The sequence below is a fragment of the Rhodamnia argentea genome, chromosome 10 (genome assembly GCF_020921035.1).
Source record: "Rhodamnia argentea isolate NSW1041297 chromosome 10, ASM2092103v1, whole genome shotgun sequence".
Lineage (NCBI taxonomy): Eukaryota > Viridiplantae > Streptophyta > Magnoliopsida > Myrtales > Myrtaceae > Rhodamnia > Rhodamnia argentea.
The window spans coordinates 22,841,849-22,858,707 of record NC_063159.1 but is presented as its reverse complement, the minus strand read 5'-3'; the positions used below and the strand labels follow the sequence as shown (position 1 = coordinate 22,858,707).

General features: G+C 38.8%; 2 protein-coding genes and 1 long non-coding RNA gene across 3 annotated transcripts; 2 read left to right on the top strand and 1 right to left on the bottom strand.

Moving 5' to 3' along the window:
* The first annotated feature begins 899 nt into the window (after positions 1-899).
* On the top strand, positions 900-7,735 carry LOC115735100. Its single transcript, XM_048271692.1, has 12 exons — positions 900-1,149; positions 1,265-1,412; positions 1,791-1,984; positions 2,276-2,354; positions 2,850-3,008; positions 3,811-4,025; positions 4,135-4,225; positions 4,795-4,998; positions 5,699-5,838; positions 6,062-6,149; positions 6,598-7,203; positions 7,252-7,735. Exons 1-11 carry the CDS (start codon positions 1,066-1,068, stop codon positions 7,173-7,175), a joined length of 1,980 nt encoding a protein of 659 aa, XP_048127649.1. The 5' UTR covers positions 900-1,065; the 3' UTR covers positions 7,176-7,203; positions 7,252-7,735.
* Positions 7,736-10,785: 3,050 nt separating this feature from the next.
* Positions 10,786-14,940, top strand: LOC125312681 (heavy metal-associated isoprenylated plant protein 3-like). Its single transcript, XM_048271694.1, has 6 exons — positions 10,786-11,260; positions 11,492-11,627; positions 13,228-13,392; positions 13,515-13,705; positions 13,875-13,959; positions 14,513-14,940. Exons 1-6 carry the CDS (start codon positions 11,180-11,182, stop codon positions 14,938-14,940), a joined length of 1,086 nt encoding a protein of 361 aa, XP_048127651.1. The 5' UTR covers positions 10,786-11,179.
* LOC125312682 lies at positions 13,345-15,966 on the bottom strand. Its single transcript, XR_007196770.1, has 3 exons — positions 15,734-15,966; positions 14,839-14,954; positions 13,345-13,368 (listed from the first exon to the last, which is right to left on the bottom strand). It is a non-coding gene; the product is annotated as an uncharacterized LOC125312682 (long non-coding RNA).
* Positions 15,967-16,859: the final 893 nt, after the last annotated feature.

Below are 16,859 nucleotides of genomic sequence, written 5' to 3'. Positions count from 1 at the left end.
GCGGGACATTACTGACGCAATCTTAAAGTTTGCTACTTTAGCTCTGTAGAGTGATGATTCTAAATGGGCATGAGGTATCTGCTGTGTCGATGATGATGCTTGTGAGAATGGTTTTGGTTTATCTCTGGCATTGTTAGCTGATAAGCCGAACTCATCCGCTACAGTGAGTTTGATCATGGGGCAGGTTCTGCAAGTAGAGACGAAAACCCATCTCTGGCGTTCGATCAGTTTGCATCAATTAGCATTTGAAAAGAACAATTCAATCCCGCGTCTTTTTCGTAGGACAAAAGCATAGAATTTAACCAGGTTTAGATAGGCAAACGTAGATCTCCAAATACCGCTGCGGAATTCTATGCCGTGGGGCTCGCGGAACAGCAAATACCGCGACGTTTCCAAAAAAGCAAGAAGGTGTCCGGTCTTCATCTTCTCTGGTTTCGTTTCAGACGTCATGGGTGATTGTTGTGGAGGTCCACTCCACTCCCCACCGTGAAGGGACTGGCCGACACTGGGTTAAGAAATTTAGAAGACTTGACATGAGTCGAGAGAGAACCCACACTCCCAGTTTGTCTGTTCTGTCTTTAGTTGTCAGTGCGCCCCTCCCAAAGGTTCCTCTCGTATACAAGTTGAGGTGCCGTGACCGGTGATTCGTCTAAGAAGTGTGGACTGTGGGTTGCCAAGTCCAAGCTCTCTACCTGGAACCATAAATGGCCCACTTTTACGTGGACATTTCGTCGAGCGATTGGCCTGCTTTCATTTCGCGCCCAAAAAGAGATTGCTTTTCGGCAACGCAACTGCCCTTCCGGGAAACTTCCATGTCAACGGGTCCTCGTCAACTTGACTGGGCTTCTATATTCGTAGCGAGCAGGGCGAAGCACCTTAAGCTTGTAAACTCAGTGAACCCCCTCTGTCTCTCTCGTGTTCGCCCTAGCTTTTGCTTTTGATGCTCCAAGGGGGTCACTGTTTCTGATTTTGCTGAAAAGCTCATCTTGGGTCTGACGTGAAATTTTGCCGACCCTTTTTTTCTTTTTGGTTTGCTACGTCCATTGTTGCACTATACTGGGAAAAATGGTCTTCAACTGTAAAGGGTTTTACTTTGATAAAGAAGATGAGGCATTTGGTGAAAATTCCGAGGAGAAACGAGCAGAGGAGGTGAGTCTTGCAGTTGTTTGATGATGATTTCGAGTTAAGTCTTTTATGATGATTTCTTGACCGACTTTTGCTTCTCTTGATAATATTTTTTGTTGTCTGTCTTCAACATCTGTAGCTTCCTGCCAACGAGAAGAGCAAAAAAACCAGAGGCAGCAGGGTGAAGCGAGTAGTGCCGGGGGCTAATGCTGACACTCTGTCGAGGCGTCGGACAGAATATGATGGTGCTGACGACCAATCAAAGAGCAACTTTAAATCCATTAGTGGTATCTGAGACAATGTTTAGTTGCATCTTGTTGATATTCAAATTGAGTCTATGGAAGATTTGATAACTAATCAGACATCACTGCAGGGGGATGAAAGTTGCAATCAGAATTCTGTAGTTAGAATGTATCAATTGAGCGCAGGATATGTGATTTCTTTGTATTGGATTAGAACATTAGAGATATGTCTACCTTTCTGCCTCTATCATATAAAGAAATTTGTGATATGTTACCTGTTATTGTGATTCTCTTTAAACGACTGAGCTACAGAGCCAGTTTGATCTTCTTATTCCTAGTGTTTCCAGTCATTGATACTTCCCAGCTTTGATCTAGACCTGGTATTGCCCGTACTGCTACTAAATATTGGATTTTGGTTTTCAGAATTAGGGGGAGCAATTTCAAAGAACGTCTTGAGGAGATCAAGAGTGGCACCAGAAGAGAGCTTTGAAGAACAAAAGCCCCAGCATTTTCAGCACTTACATCCCCAGCCACCAAAAGGCAGTCATCGAAGTGATGATGACAAGAAACCGAAGGAGAAGACCAAGAACCCTTCAGCTGAGAAATTTCTGGACAAGGTAATTTTTTTGTGGGCAATGCTAGAGGTGCTAAGAAAATCTACTCACTTGTCTACTAGAAATTGTGTCAAGCATTCATTGCATGCCTAATTGAACTGACCCATCTTGTTTTGGAGCCCCTTTGGGAGCCTTTCCGTGTAATGGTGTCATTAACAATGTCACACCATTCAGGGTACTAGTCTTTAGTAATAGAATTTTATCCAGCAGTATTTCACTTGTTTTATGGGCTAATGACTAATAGACTGTGTTAATTATGAGTGAGCTAACAATTGGTTTATTGGCTGTTTTAAGAGTGTTCTTCTGAGGATCTGCCACTGCAACTGTGATACCTGCAGACGGGTGATTTGTGAAGTGGCCAGGAAATTTAGAGGTCAGAGCACAATGTCAGGAGTTTTTTTTTTAGCATTATTGCTCAAAACAAAGGATTGTCGAAGAATGATCTGCAGACAAGCTGAAACACTAATAAAAGGACTAATCATCGGTTCATGATCTGCATCCTCTTCAAAATAGATGAAATTTTCAAACCACCACTCTAATTTTCCAAATATGCAGTTAGTGTATTTCCTGATTAATATTTTGAAGTTATCTTCCTGTAAACTATGGCTATAAGCATTAAAGTATTTATTTTCAGGTGTCAAAATCTTCCGAGAGAATAAATACACCCTAAAAGATAACAGTTCAGAATTAGTAACTTGATCAAATCATATGGTCAAGCATGTGCATGTCCATTTTCACTTTTGCTGTTTGGATTACATTGTTGACTTGGCATTTTCCCCTTTTCTTTGGGTTAAACAAGTGTGACATTTCTACATCCTTAAGTTTCTCCCTCTCTAATCTTTTGGGAACTTTTTGTCATGGACGGCAGGTGTTAGTGAAGTATCTGCAGACCCCAGCACGGATCTAGTGCGAGTGACAGGTAGAATGGACGTGAAGGAACTTTTGATTCATCTCAAGAAAGAGCTGAAGAAGAATGTGGAGGTGGTACCTGCTGAAAAAACCGATTACCCTGGGAAAGACAGAGAGTGTAAGGGGCTCATCCATCTTAGATGAGGCTTCCTCTATGTTTCTGATAAATTGGTTGATTAGACTCTCTAAATAGCAACAAGAGGTTAATTAAAAAGTTCATGGTTTTTCAGAATTTTGTGAATGGGCATCTATGCAATTGAATTCTATTTGATTTTTTGTAAAAGTTAAATTGATGAGGATAGTACTTATAGAGGGAAGGAAGCACTTGAAATTTCAAAACAGCATCTGTTTGTTTCCTTATTACTTAAATGTGCTTTCAATTTCTTCCTCTTGCTTCTGTTGTTACAATCTTCCTGCTTTTTAAGTCTCCTAACCAGAATTGCCTGAGTTCTCGTTTTGCACAGAGGGAGATCCTCGAGGAAGAGGATGCAGACCATATGAAGATCCTTGCTACTTTTATATTGTTTCCGTCAATAGGAAGACAAATAGGATTTGTGTGGAATATGATACATTGATATAGGAAATATTCTGGAGCGGTAGGTGGCAACAGAGGAGATTGACAAGACAAATCTGCTTTTGTTACTAAGACCAATTGATGTATGGAAACAGGTTTAGAGACTTATAATTACTGCAAACATCAGATTTTTCTTGCTGTATTCCCTTTAATCTCTCTGGAAAGCATTTTCAAAGTCGAATAGTTCTTGTGGTAGAATTGATACATTGTTGGAATGCCTTTTTAGTGAGACATCCAATTGTTTGCTTGTGAACTTAAAGTCTCCACCTTGTGTATTAGATCTTAATGTGGGTTTTGAGCATTCTTTGCACCCCATACCTATTTGTTAACAACTATGTGCTATCAGATGACAGGGATTCAAACATAATGGTCCACAATCTCTCGAGCAAATCAAGAGTAAAGGAGAAAGTCGAACCTGCAAAACTGGAAGAGAAGTTCGGGCAGCAAAACTCTGAGAATTCTAAACTGTCCTTGCCTCAACTTAAAGCTAACCATGGCAGTGACTTAATGGAACCGCATCAGAAGATAGAGAACTCAGGGAACCAAAAGACTCAGAAAGAGGTGACCTTTTTGGGCTGTAGTTTCTGCTTTCTCTGCTGATTTGACAACCAGCTTTGTGATTTCTCGTTTATTAGGTTTGAGCTAATTATTGGTTATTGGATATCTCTAGCGTTCAAGTCAGCTGCTTTTGAGAATCGAAAAGCATTGCAACTGTGAAGGTTGCACCAAAAAGATGAAGGATATCTTCAAGAGATTTAAAGGTCAGTGAAGTATTGTTGAAAATTTCGGTGCCTTTGGTTTCAGATTCTCAAATTGAAAAAATCATCACCTAATGCTGTTAATATAGAATGAAATGTGTGTGTGAGTAATGCCGAAATCTGGTCTCTTCGATTTGCTTAAGTATCTCAAGTGAAAATGGTCCAACATCTTCCGGTGGACTGTACCAAATTATCTTTGCATCTAATTGTGGAAAAAGAATTTTGTCGGCTTCAGTCCTGACTGTTTTCTTTATTTCACTATACATCTAAAAATAGTAACTTTCTTTATGGATCAACCTTATGTCTTTCTATAGAAATCTCAACATCAAATGACCTGAAAAATTCACATTTAAGAAAGTGTCTTCACGGATGCAGTACTTAGATCATGCCAAATTATCTTAGACCACGCTTGTATCCATTTGTGTTTGAAAATCATGCATTCTCCGTTTGATGACACAAAAGCATAGATCACCTCCTCCTCTGCTTTTTATTTATTTATTAATGTTCTCTGGGAAACAAATGGTATAACCTTTGCAAATCATACCACTTTATCCTTTGTTGAATGTCTTCAGCAGCTAGTCATCCTATATCTGATCTCTATGCAGGAGTTGGCTCAGTTAAGATATATACAGACAAGGAACTAGTAGAAGTGACAGGAACAATGGATACCAACGAACTTGTCGTCTACCTTGAAGAGAAGCTCAGGAGGAATGTGGAAGTAATGCCCATTCAAAACGATGAACATGGTGCCAGTCCCACTCAAAAACACAGAGCAGGTCAGGGGCTTATATATCGATTTGACGTTTGACATATTGTTAGTGTTCACAGATGATTGGATTTTCTTACATTGTGGATAACAATGAGTACAAGGGTCATGATAGTGGTAAAGCTCACTGGATTGTAGGCGTTGTTCTCTCTTTTTTTTCAATTTGATTGGAGCAATTTCTACTCTCCAATACTATCTATAGTCCCTCCATTACACATCAATCGAAGGAAACAACTGAATTTCATTGAGATAGTGAACCTTTGTGGGATGGGTTGATTTACTTTAAGAGAAAAGCAGAAACAGAAATTTCGAAATATGTAAACTGGACTTTGGTTTCATCACTGACTTCACTGTCACTTCCCAACCTTATTGCCTATCCACTTTGCCCTATCCACATTCTCACCATTCCCAATGTTAACCTTGAAAATCCAGGAGATCCAAGAGTAGATGTATTACAATCAAAGCCTCATGTGCTGACTGTACAGATGGCAGGGTAAATGAATGGACATGTAAAGAGTGAAATTATTGGGAGTATGGAATAGTAGTTGAGATGATAAGTATGAGTGATGAGCATAAATTTATTGTCGAATTTATTACATAGAGAACTTTTCTTCTATTTATCACAGAATCTTCAAACACTCAAGTATGAAGTTTTTTTGTAAAAATCAAAAAAGTTATTTTGGCTGATTTATGTGGTTTTGGTCCACCAGGTGTTAGGCACATTGCAAACATAACTGACAATGCCTCAAGGAAAACGGAAGGATACCCAAGTGTGCAGGAGAAGCAAAATTTTAAGAAGACTAAACTTACACTTCCTCAGCCAAGGAAAGGGGATGGGAATGATAATGAGGTGAGTTTGATGACTTGCAACACCCCTGAGAAGCACAAGGAGGTAATGCTGTCATGACATGTAAATCTTCCCACTCACCAGATAGGGAGAACAGAAAATTGCCTTGCGAATAAACATATGCTTATTAAAGTAGCCTTATAGTTAATTTTCAGTTATTATGAGATGTCCATGAATTCTAAGAAGGCAGGAGAAGAAATTGATTACCCTTATTGGCTGGATCCAGGTAACAGGTACGGTGCATTTGAAGATTGAAATGTACTGTCTTGAAGGATGCCCCCGGCGAACACAAAAAGCTGCAAGGAAATTTACAGGTTAGATAGCAAAGTTCTGTTAGTGTCCGGAGACTGTTGGCGTGCCTTGTTTCTAATTTTTACTGTCGCTGTACTTGCTTGAGGCATGTTATAACGTGATCTCCCATCAATACCTAGATTTAGTGAACATTTCAATGATATATCAATGAATATCTCGTAACAGATAAAAGATTTGTGAAAATTTCTACAAGCTGCTTTCCACTGGACAACTTGTCATCTTATATTCAACTTAGTTTACATAGGGCTCAGAAGAAGTCATGAGTTCAGTTGGCTAATCAGCACGTGGAGACTTACCTGTTCAGATAATATTGTATTAACTATTCCAGGAGTGTCAGGAACACAGATATACACATTAGTGGGGTAATATTAGGTGTACCTGATTTTTTGGCTGAACCTATACTTTAGTGGTTGTGCCCCGATATCACTGAAGAGAAATTGCATTTTGCAGGAGTTAGATCAGTCAAAGTGGAGGCAAGTAAGCGTCTGGTGATCGTGGTTGGCACAATTAACGTGAAAGAACTTGTAGCCGATCTGAAACAGAAGCTGAAACGAAGTGTGGAGGTGGTTCACATTCAAAACCACAGTCTACCTGGTGACAATAAAGAAGTGGAGGTGACTAAAATAGAGACTCTCAAAGAGCCTGCAGCTGCTCGTGAAGATGGTTGGCACAAGGATGTAGAGATCAAGAAAGAAGTTAAGAAGGAAGCTGAGGAAATAAAGAACAAGCGAAAAGTTAAGGATGCGAAAGTGAAGGGTAAAAAGTATTCTCACCATGATGGAGGATATGATGGTACCAAAGAAGATAAAGAGAATAAGAAGGGAAATGAAGGAGTTGAAGACAACCTCAAAGAGGCCAAGGGACAAGGCTATATATCTTACGATGGGGAAAAGCATAGAGAGCTTGAAAGGGAAGGTGATAGGCAAACTTACTTTCAAAATTATGGCGAGCAAGATTATCTTGGACATTGGCTATCTAGGATTCAGATTTTAAGTGATGAAAACCCCAATTCATGCGCCGTCATGTGAACGCTATGAACTGAGTGTTCGATAAATATTATGAGGATCCAAAGCATAAGGGTATATGTGGGTCAATAAATGGTTAGGAAACAGAGAGATTATTCATGAAGACATTGTGCATTTTCATGTGAGAAGGGGCATGAAGGAAAAAGACTGGAGTGGATTTGGTGCAAGCGGATGTTTTACATTGAAGTTGCATGATGTGGGTCCACTTCATGTGGGAGGCACTTGATACTTGGGAAATAACAGCAGAAGGGAGAGGTGGCTTTTTCGGTACCGCAGGTCTTCAAACAATTCTGGTTGTTGGTATGCATTTTTCCGATTGTTCTGTTCTGGAAGTGTGGAAATTACATATTCTGTAGCTTGTTCTTCACTTTTTTATGTGAACCGAGAGATCTTTCTGCATATGGCTCCTGGGTACAGATCCCACCTCTTGGTGCCTTAAAATGGTTCTGTTCTTCTTTCCCTATTCCTCTCTCGTACTCATTTTGTCCATCAGTATATCGGCAAGTGTAAACTGACGGAATGATCAACCAAATAAGGTCCTTCTGTTTCTTGTTTTAACTTCAGCAAGATGCTACAGATTCCTGAGATAGGATCGACTGAATGATAAAGATGTGATCTGAATAAGATAGATCTCGTGTTTGAATGACAGCACCCCTCTCATACAGTAACTTCGCCCGTCAACGTTGCCTTAGACACGAGGATGAGACAGTTTATTTGTATTGGTGGGGACTGCTAGAATTAAAAGGTTGGTATACATGACATAGGAAAACGTCCTACACCTATTTCATTTGTGGCAATTTAGTCATGAACTTTTCAATTATGCTAATTGAATCCTAAACATTTTTACATTTTGCCAACTGAGTCTATGTAGCCAATTTTGATTGGAAATTGCTGACATGGACACCAACAGTCTTGCGTGACATTATCAGCTTTGACGTGGATGTTTTTTAATAGTATTTGTAATTTCTTTTTTTGATTTTTGGTCTTTTCTTTTCTTTACATTGTTTTTATCGAGTGCCGGTGAAGACCGCCCTTGTCAGCCATGGGCGAGGCCAAGCGACCCTCGCCTATGGCCGTCAAGGGTGGCCTCGTATGGGTAGGGCAAGGCCAACCCTTTGCCTAATCATTGCCGTCGAGGGCACCCTCACCCTACCGAGGAAGCCTCACCCTACCGAGGAAGTACGACCTTGTCTAGCCCTCTTTTGCCATCACCGGCGATTGGTCATCACTTGAAACCGGCCACCGACAAGAAGGCACAAAAAAAAAAAAGGGAAAAAAGCAAAGATAAAAGAACCAAAAAATTTCTAAAAAAGTGTCTACGTCATCGCCCGTATGTCATATAAGACGATCGGTGCCGATTGACTGCCACGTCAGGGTTTTTTGACTCAAATTGGCCGGATAAATTCAATTGATAAATCGGTAAAATATTAAATTAAAATGATTTGGACGGAATTGAGTTAGGTGTAATAGGTCAGAACTTTTTTGCTGATTTTCCCTGCAACCTAAAAGAAAATGTCCGGAGCTAATGACTTGGCAGCCATCAAATCAAGGGAACCTAGCTACGAAAGAGAGAGAAATCCAAGTTTGCGTAACGAATAACGATTGCCCTTAAGTTCAGTCCACAGTTTGACGAGAACCAGTCAAATGCCCGATAAACGGTTACAAACGCAATCATGACTACACCGTATGTCTGCGTCCACGTTTAATATTATTTCAGGAAATATGACAGTTTCACGAGATCATCTTTTCAGAACATTAGATGTAACTTGAGTCACAAAAGGTCACTATAACGAGAGAGAGAGAGAAGTGCACTTAAAATTTTAAAATTTATCACAAAAGTACAATCAAGTCTTTAAACTTTCAAAAAGTGCAATTAAATCCTAAAACTTATTACGAAAGTGTAATCGACTCTTATAACTTTCAAAAGGTGCAACCGATAGACTTGATTTCATCAATTTGACAAGTTTTAGGACATAATTACACATTTTGAAAGTTTTGGGACTCAATTACACTTTCTAACAAATTTTAAAATTTAATTAATTTCTCAAAGTTTTATAACTCAATTACACTTTCGCAAATAAATTATGGAACTCCCAATGCACTCATCCCTTTTCAATATTTGGCTTATATGTAGTCAACAAGTAGGTAGCTCCTTCACTAAGCGACAATCTTTTATTGGCTCGCTATTATAAACAACGCCTTCGAGAACGGGAATGTTCATCCTTCATTTTGACACTTGCAACTAGAAACTTGTATTGGGATAGTTACCAGAAAGGTCCTCCTAAACCTTTTATATTGGTATCAATTAGGTCCTACCTTTTATATATATGTCAATTCAGTCCATCCAAATAATTTTGACCGGAGATCACTAGCTCGAAAGCTTTAATAATATTTTCTTCCCTAGGAAGAAAAAAAAATAAAAAATTTTCAAAAAAATTAAAGTATTTTATTTTTACGTAGGTATATATTGAGTCTATTCCTCATCGTTCCTGACCTAAATAGAAAACAACCCCAACTACTAATTATTTCTTTTTATATATCTTGATTAAGGGAAATTGTCAAGAACAATCTAGGCAAGTTGCAATGGGTCCGGATCATTTTTCTAAGCATTAATGCCACCGTTCACTCCGTCAAACAACTGATTTTTTTTTTATGACGAAGACATAAGGACCCAAACGAAGTAAATTCATTGACTCGATAAGTCTTCCTAAATAGACATCGGCTTCGTTGAGCGATTGAAAGCTACTACTAGTCTTCAGAGAGAGACAGAGAGAGCCCAAAGATGGCCTCGTTCGCAGGTTCTTGTTCAGTTCGTGAAACATAACGAACAGTTTTCGAATGGGAGTGTTGGAAAACAATGCCTGCATAGCCAAATTATACATGTAGAACAGCCCTCGCTTGCATAGATATAATACCATGCATATCAAGTACTAGCGCCACTGGTGAAATTTTTAGCGGTCTACTGAAAACAAGGAAAAGCGTCAAAAAAGTCCTGAATCTATTGCGTTGGTGTAAATTCAATCCTAAACCTTTTAACAGTGCCAATTTAGTCCTAAACTTTTTTGTATTTGTGCCAATTAAGTCAATACTGCCAATTTTGATTGGAAATCGCCGACGTAGACGTCCTTCGTGGCACGTAGGGCTGACGTGAACTTTTTAAATAATTTTTTGTTTTATAATATTTTCTTCCTTTTTCTTTTCTTTACTCTTTTTTTTTCTTATTGAGGTCAAGCGACCCTCAAGACAGTCCATGAACAAGGACAACCAATATCCATGTCAACGATTTCCGATCAAAATTAGCCAGAATGACTAATTGGCACAAATGCAAAATGGTTTAGTACTAAATTGGCACCAATGCAATAGATTTAGAATTTTTTTTTTTACGCTTTTCCCACTGAAAAATATATAGATCGAATAGACACCCGAAAATGAAGTATGACAACGTGGGCGTACATGAATTGTACATTAGTACTTGTTGCTTGCCGCATCATTTTGAAAAATTAATTTAGGATTGCCAATCTTAGTATTCCACGTTATTCTATTATCCAAACGAATTTCTTATAAATATCGTCGGTTAAGACCGTTCAAAGGGCGGAAGAGTTACGCGATGTGTTTCTTGATTCATTCCCAGAAACTTACCTCTTTGTCGTGTCGTTCTTGTCTCTCCTCCAAAGGTCTCCGCCCACCACAATACACGAAACAAACCCTCTAGAGTCTCCTCAAGCCCTACACATCTTTTGCATATTCTTGACGAAGAAGAAACCCGTGAACAACGTAAAATTAGTCTCACGAAGCTCGCCACATCGGTCGATCTCTGCCGTCTCCTCTGACTCTCTTACAAGGCCAATCTGGTGAACAGCAAAATCTTCACGTTTCAAACTCTCCCGTTCTCTCTTTTTGTCTCTTCCTTTTTCTCTAATCCTCGCCAAACTTCATGCATGGCGACGTATTTATACATTCATTATCGGAAATATCATTGACGTTGTTGGATTTTGTAGTGCATATACATGGTCATACGGTGCAAAGAGTTTTCTTTCGATGTGGATGAGGGTGCTCTTGACTCCACCGGCAACAGACAAGCAGATGAGGTAAAGCTTTTCTGCTTCTGCTCTCGTATGTGGAAGGTTATTCACTAAAAACTAGCCAACTACAACCAAATTCCACCTGGTCTCACATCAAACTTAATGATAATTGCAAGACAAGGAAAGAAATGAAATTTCATCTAATAAGGTGAACGTGTATGATGGAAGATCTATTATGTAATTCATACAAAAACAATCTTTTAATCTACGGTTATGCTTTTCTCGTTGCTTTGGCAGCAACTAACCGGCAAAACTGGAAAAGGGAACGCCACCAGCTCTGGCGCCAAGAAGAAACGAAAGAAATTCCAGATCTTTTCAAGGGATAGAGGTGGAGGAGTTAGCAAAGTAGAGAAGGTTGCTACCGGAAACAAAGGTAACTGATTTTTCGCCACAAAATGTTTGCTGTTAATCTGCTGATAGTCTCACTGCAATAGATTCTCCAATAGCCATGCACACATTCAGCAACTCTATCTTATTTTGCGAAAGTATATATATTGAATAAGCATAATCAGCCTCTCCTTTTTAGCAAGTGCAACAAAGAAATGTTCGCTTCTAAACAAAGATACCCAGCTCTTTAAGAGCTTACCTGAGACTGTTTGTAGTTTCTTCTAGCCTCTGGTGTTATTGTTCTGTTGTCTATGAACACAGAAAGCATTTTGTGACAAAGTGTAAGAGTTTGTAACTTCACAGTCTACAACCAACTGCAACCCAAAAGCTCCAAAAGCATGCAGGTACTTCCTGGAGCGACTGCGTGACTTCTGAGTTGCTTCCAGAACTCCAAAAGATTTCGCTTTTTAGAGATGTAATGTCTTCAAAGAGCCAAAAGAAGCAACCTAAAAAAGCTAAAGCTACTGAAGAGAAACACTCACAAACACCATTGCAAACATCCACTCCGCCTTCGAGCTATTCCAAGTCATCAAGGTCTATACTCACAATTTTACTAGAGACTCATTTATTAAGAGGTCAGTCTACAAGCTAAAAGTCTAATTGCTAGAAGACACGGATGAGTGTAATAGCAAGAAAAGAAGACTGCCTGCAATATACGTGCAGGAAAAAAGAAAACTGTTCCCATGCACTTATTTTTGTCATCTATATTGTTCTTCTGAGGATGACGACGAACCTGCTGAGGGACTAATTTACACTAAATAAAAAAGAATCTAGCAGACAAAACTCATGGGCCAAAAGAGTAATATACAAACTACCCAAGGGATTCTAAAACATTTGTTAGTTGTAGTGGAAGTCCAGTGTCAACCCGACCCTCAAATCTAGGTCTTAAGAGCTTATTTCATACCTGCTCTTGGATTTGAGCCGCCGGGTACCAAGGACTTGAATGTTGACGATATCTCCAAGAAATCGGCAGTTGTTGGAACTGTGGACAAAGCAAGAGCAGAAGAGAGGACCCGGAACAAAAGCTTAAGAAGTAGGATCGGCTACTCTACCCTGCCCAGCCCAAAAGCAGAAATGGTAGGAATCACAAGGAACTGCCTAAGTTTTTCTGCTCTTTCTTTCTTTCGGTGTACTGAATCATCAGTTATCTAGAAAGGTAGGAGCTCCTAGTTAATATTATATAAAACATCCAGTCTTCAACCTATAAAGGCCAAAGCAGAGAAGTTACTCCTCCGAACTGTACCCCCAGAAAAGCTTTTGACTCGAACTGTTTTTGGATTTAATGAAAATACCAATAATATGCCAAAATTATATAAAGTACGACGTATGTGTGTGAACATATTCATTTTTTTTTATGAAAGCCACAGTAAGAACAATTGCAAGAATCCATATTACCACTAAGTTGAGGCCACAACTAAAAGCTTGGGCTGAAGTTCCTTAAAAAAAAGTTGTTTGTTTCAGCTAAGTAAAGAGTATAAACAATACCCATATTTTCATGGCATGACCCATTTTGCGATTCACATGAAAACATGGACTCTCAAAATCTGGTACCAGATTTCCTACCATTTCTTGGGTCTGTTTATCAGGTACTAAAGACGTTAAGGTTGAAAATGTTGTAGAGAAATCAGGAGGAGTCAAGGCTTTGGAATGGGACCCAGGAAAGTCAAAAGCGAGGTTCCAGGAGCAGCAAAAGCAGAAGAGCAAGAAATGTGACCAGCTGGTCTCTCCTGCCAGGGTAAACAGCAACCATGGTAGGAATTAACATGAAATGAATCACCAAAAGTTGCACACATGTACAGTGAATATTTGTTTAGAATCTTAGAACTTTTAATGTAAAACCAAAACTGATCAAATTTCTTTGAGCTTTCACCAGGCACAAGGGACATCTACATTGACAGATTTCCAAGGAAGTCGGCAGTCATCACAGGAGACAAAGGGAACTCAAAAGAAAGAAATGGGGAGAAAAGGACCAACACATATGTGGCCTCCTCTCCCCAGGGTGGCAGCAATGAGATGTCGTATGCAAAAGAGAGCCCTTATAATCAGAAGAAGAACGAAACAGAGGTAACATTCTTACAAGCAGATAAAATAAAAGATAGCCTTAGAAGGACTAGTTTAATCTACTTATTTTTAGAGATTCCATGAATTTTCTCATGAGAAAAGTACTTCTATTATCATTATTATTTCGTGGTGAACAAGAAAAGTTTGACCGTGCATGGGTGGGTGGCTCCAGAGATCGAGCACCCTAGTTCTCAGGATCAGACTGCATTGTGATGGCTGCATTCAGATAATACACAAGTGTATTTCAAAGTATAAAGGTAAGATGGACAATCTTCAGTCAATGCTCGACATTTGGGGTTTTTTTTACTAAACTAACTAAACGCACAGGATTGTCCCAGGTTACTGCCAAGAAATCTAGGAAGAGACTTTTAAATAATTTGGTTTGGACAAGTACACATTTCTAATAAAGAATTTTTGTATGTTGAAAAACCAATACATGATGATCATATGATTTTTTTAAGACTTCTACTTCTCCCAAGTAGGTAAAGACATTTTTCATTCTTTACTCAATTACTCATCAACCAACATGACTTCTTATCGAGTGGGTCAATATAGCATGATCAGCCATCCATATTGGTCAAAATATTAAGGCAAATGTCGGAGTTGAGGTATTCTACAAGCATATAAACAAAAGAAACATATATAACAACAAAAACAGGAATTCTACAATGAACCTAGTGCATCTACTCTACTTATTTTCTAGTGTTAGTACTCAGTAGCCTGTGGCCTTTCTCATATTGCGCCATTAACCAATTTCTGCAGACATTATTGATGTACACTATATGAGGAGTGTTTATTGCGATATGGCAGGAATTGAATCAGTGGCTGTAGATGCGAGCAAGGATCAAGTATCAGTGACAGGGGTAGTGGATGTGAAAGAATTTGTATCTTACCTAAAAGACAAGATCAGGAGGAATGTCGAAGTGGTTCCCACAAGAAAAGGAGGTGATAACGAGATTAACGACATGGTTAATATGGGTGGTTTTGGTGGTGCTGGAGATTATGGCAAGCAAGAAGAACATTCTCTGCCCACCAAGAATGTAAACCAAAGAGATAACCACTGGTCGCTACAACATCCTGTCACACATTGGAATGATGAAGAGCTCCATGATCAGAATTATGGCATGGAAGCTTACCGAGGTTACATTAATCAGGGTGCTTCATATCAGCGATTCAATCAATCATATGCCCCAGACATTTTCAGTGATGAGAACCCTAATGCCTGCTCCATCATGTAACAGATCACTTGTGCCTGAGAACATGGATCAACAGCAATGGTGCTTGAGAATGCTATGGATAACCAACTATGCAGTGTATATAGATCTTTAGGGTCAAAGAAGCGTTTCCAAAGTCATTATGTTGAAAAAAGGTAATACTTCCCTAGAAAGGAGGAGAATGAAAGAGCAAAGGGAAACTTTTCATTTAGAGTGTAGCTGCAAGTTAGGACGCTTGAGCCCTGCTAACACGTTTGGCCAGGTCAAAGTGACTAAAATGGTCGCCTGCTGTCATTTGCTCCTATCAAGCGGGGCCGAACTCTGCCATAAAGGTGGATGGGAATTTGGGATCATACCAGGTTACTGCTACCCACAGATACAAATGAAAAAAGTGGTGGCCTACTGTTGTGTTTATTGGGCTTTCTGGTTTGGTAACAATATACAAAATGGTCATGCTTCATCGTACTACCTTCGCCCTCTCACATAAACAGTCATAGAACTTCCTCTATCTGTTTCCGATTTTGCATGCATGTGAAAGATCTGTATCTATCCGTAATTCATCCTCATGGGACACCTCGCATAACCAGTTTCCTGTCCCCAAGCCGAACACTACTAAAATTTCCACTTCCATCTCTCTGTCGGACTTAAAATGAATCTTAAGTACATGATTCTGCAGATAAACTACACAGATTTGCAGTAGAAACCGATTTCAAGAATATCCAACAAGATGATTAGACGAAGAAACCGAAACACAAGAATGCTGGGACGTCCCAGAAACGGAAACAGAACTATTCAATCTCTCAGAAGTGTAGGGAACCTGGTGTGATCTGGGTGATTCAGGGCTGGAACTCCCGGCTTAAACCCAGTATCCATTTCAACATCAGCAATCTCTTGTGCCAATCTTTGTCTCCTGCGCACGAATCCGGTGACCCATGCCTTAACTAACTTCGTGTAGGTTCGTTGTGCGAAACTTGAGCGCCTTCCATTGCAGTTTCGGACTGTTCAGACACTCGCCTCGTTGTCAATCAAACGCCTCGACGGAACCAAATTCCGTAAAACATATTTTGAGAAAAAAAGGGCACCATTTTCTGGTGTTTATTTTTCGGCTTAATATCACGAAAAATAAATTTAAATCTATGATAAATATATTCCCATTAACATCTAAATTATTTTTTATCACAAAAAACTTCAAATTTGTACACCTATAACAAGCTTACGCTAAATTATTTTTTTGACCAACAAGAACCTCAAATCAATACACGTATGACAAATATATACCAAATTAATTTTTTTACCATTAAAAATCCTAAACAAATATAATTGTGACAAATTTACTCTCCGTTAAATTTTTTTAAATTGGGTTAATGATGCGAAAAATTTCAAGTTGATATATTTGTGATAAACATAAGTAAAAATTTCAAACTAATATACCCGTCAACTGTCATGTGTCATCCAAATTAGCTCAGCAATTTGAAAGTAAAATTTAGCGAAAACTAATGAAGGATAAATTTATCACCAGTGAACCAGCTTGGAATTTTTTATGGTAAAAAAATAATTTTAAGTAAATTTGTCACAATATACTAGTTTGGGGTTTTAGTGTTCAAAAAATAATTTGAAGTAAATTTGTCACGTAGATACTAATTTGGGGTTTTCGTGATCAAAAAAATAGTTCGAAGTAAATTTATCAAAGAAGCACTAGTTTGGGATTTTCGTGATAAAAAAAATAGTTCAACATAAATTTGTCACAGATGTATCAATTTGAGGTTTTCGCGTTATTAACCTCATTTTTGCTGAAAACAAGTTGGAAAAAGATAGTTTTGTTGTATTTAATAAATGAGTAAAATTTTTCAAAAAAAAAAAGTTAAATTCACTAAAGGCACATGATAGCATTAAAAATCAATTCTAGAGAAAAAAAAAATCCTTCTTATTTTCCCAATCATTTT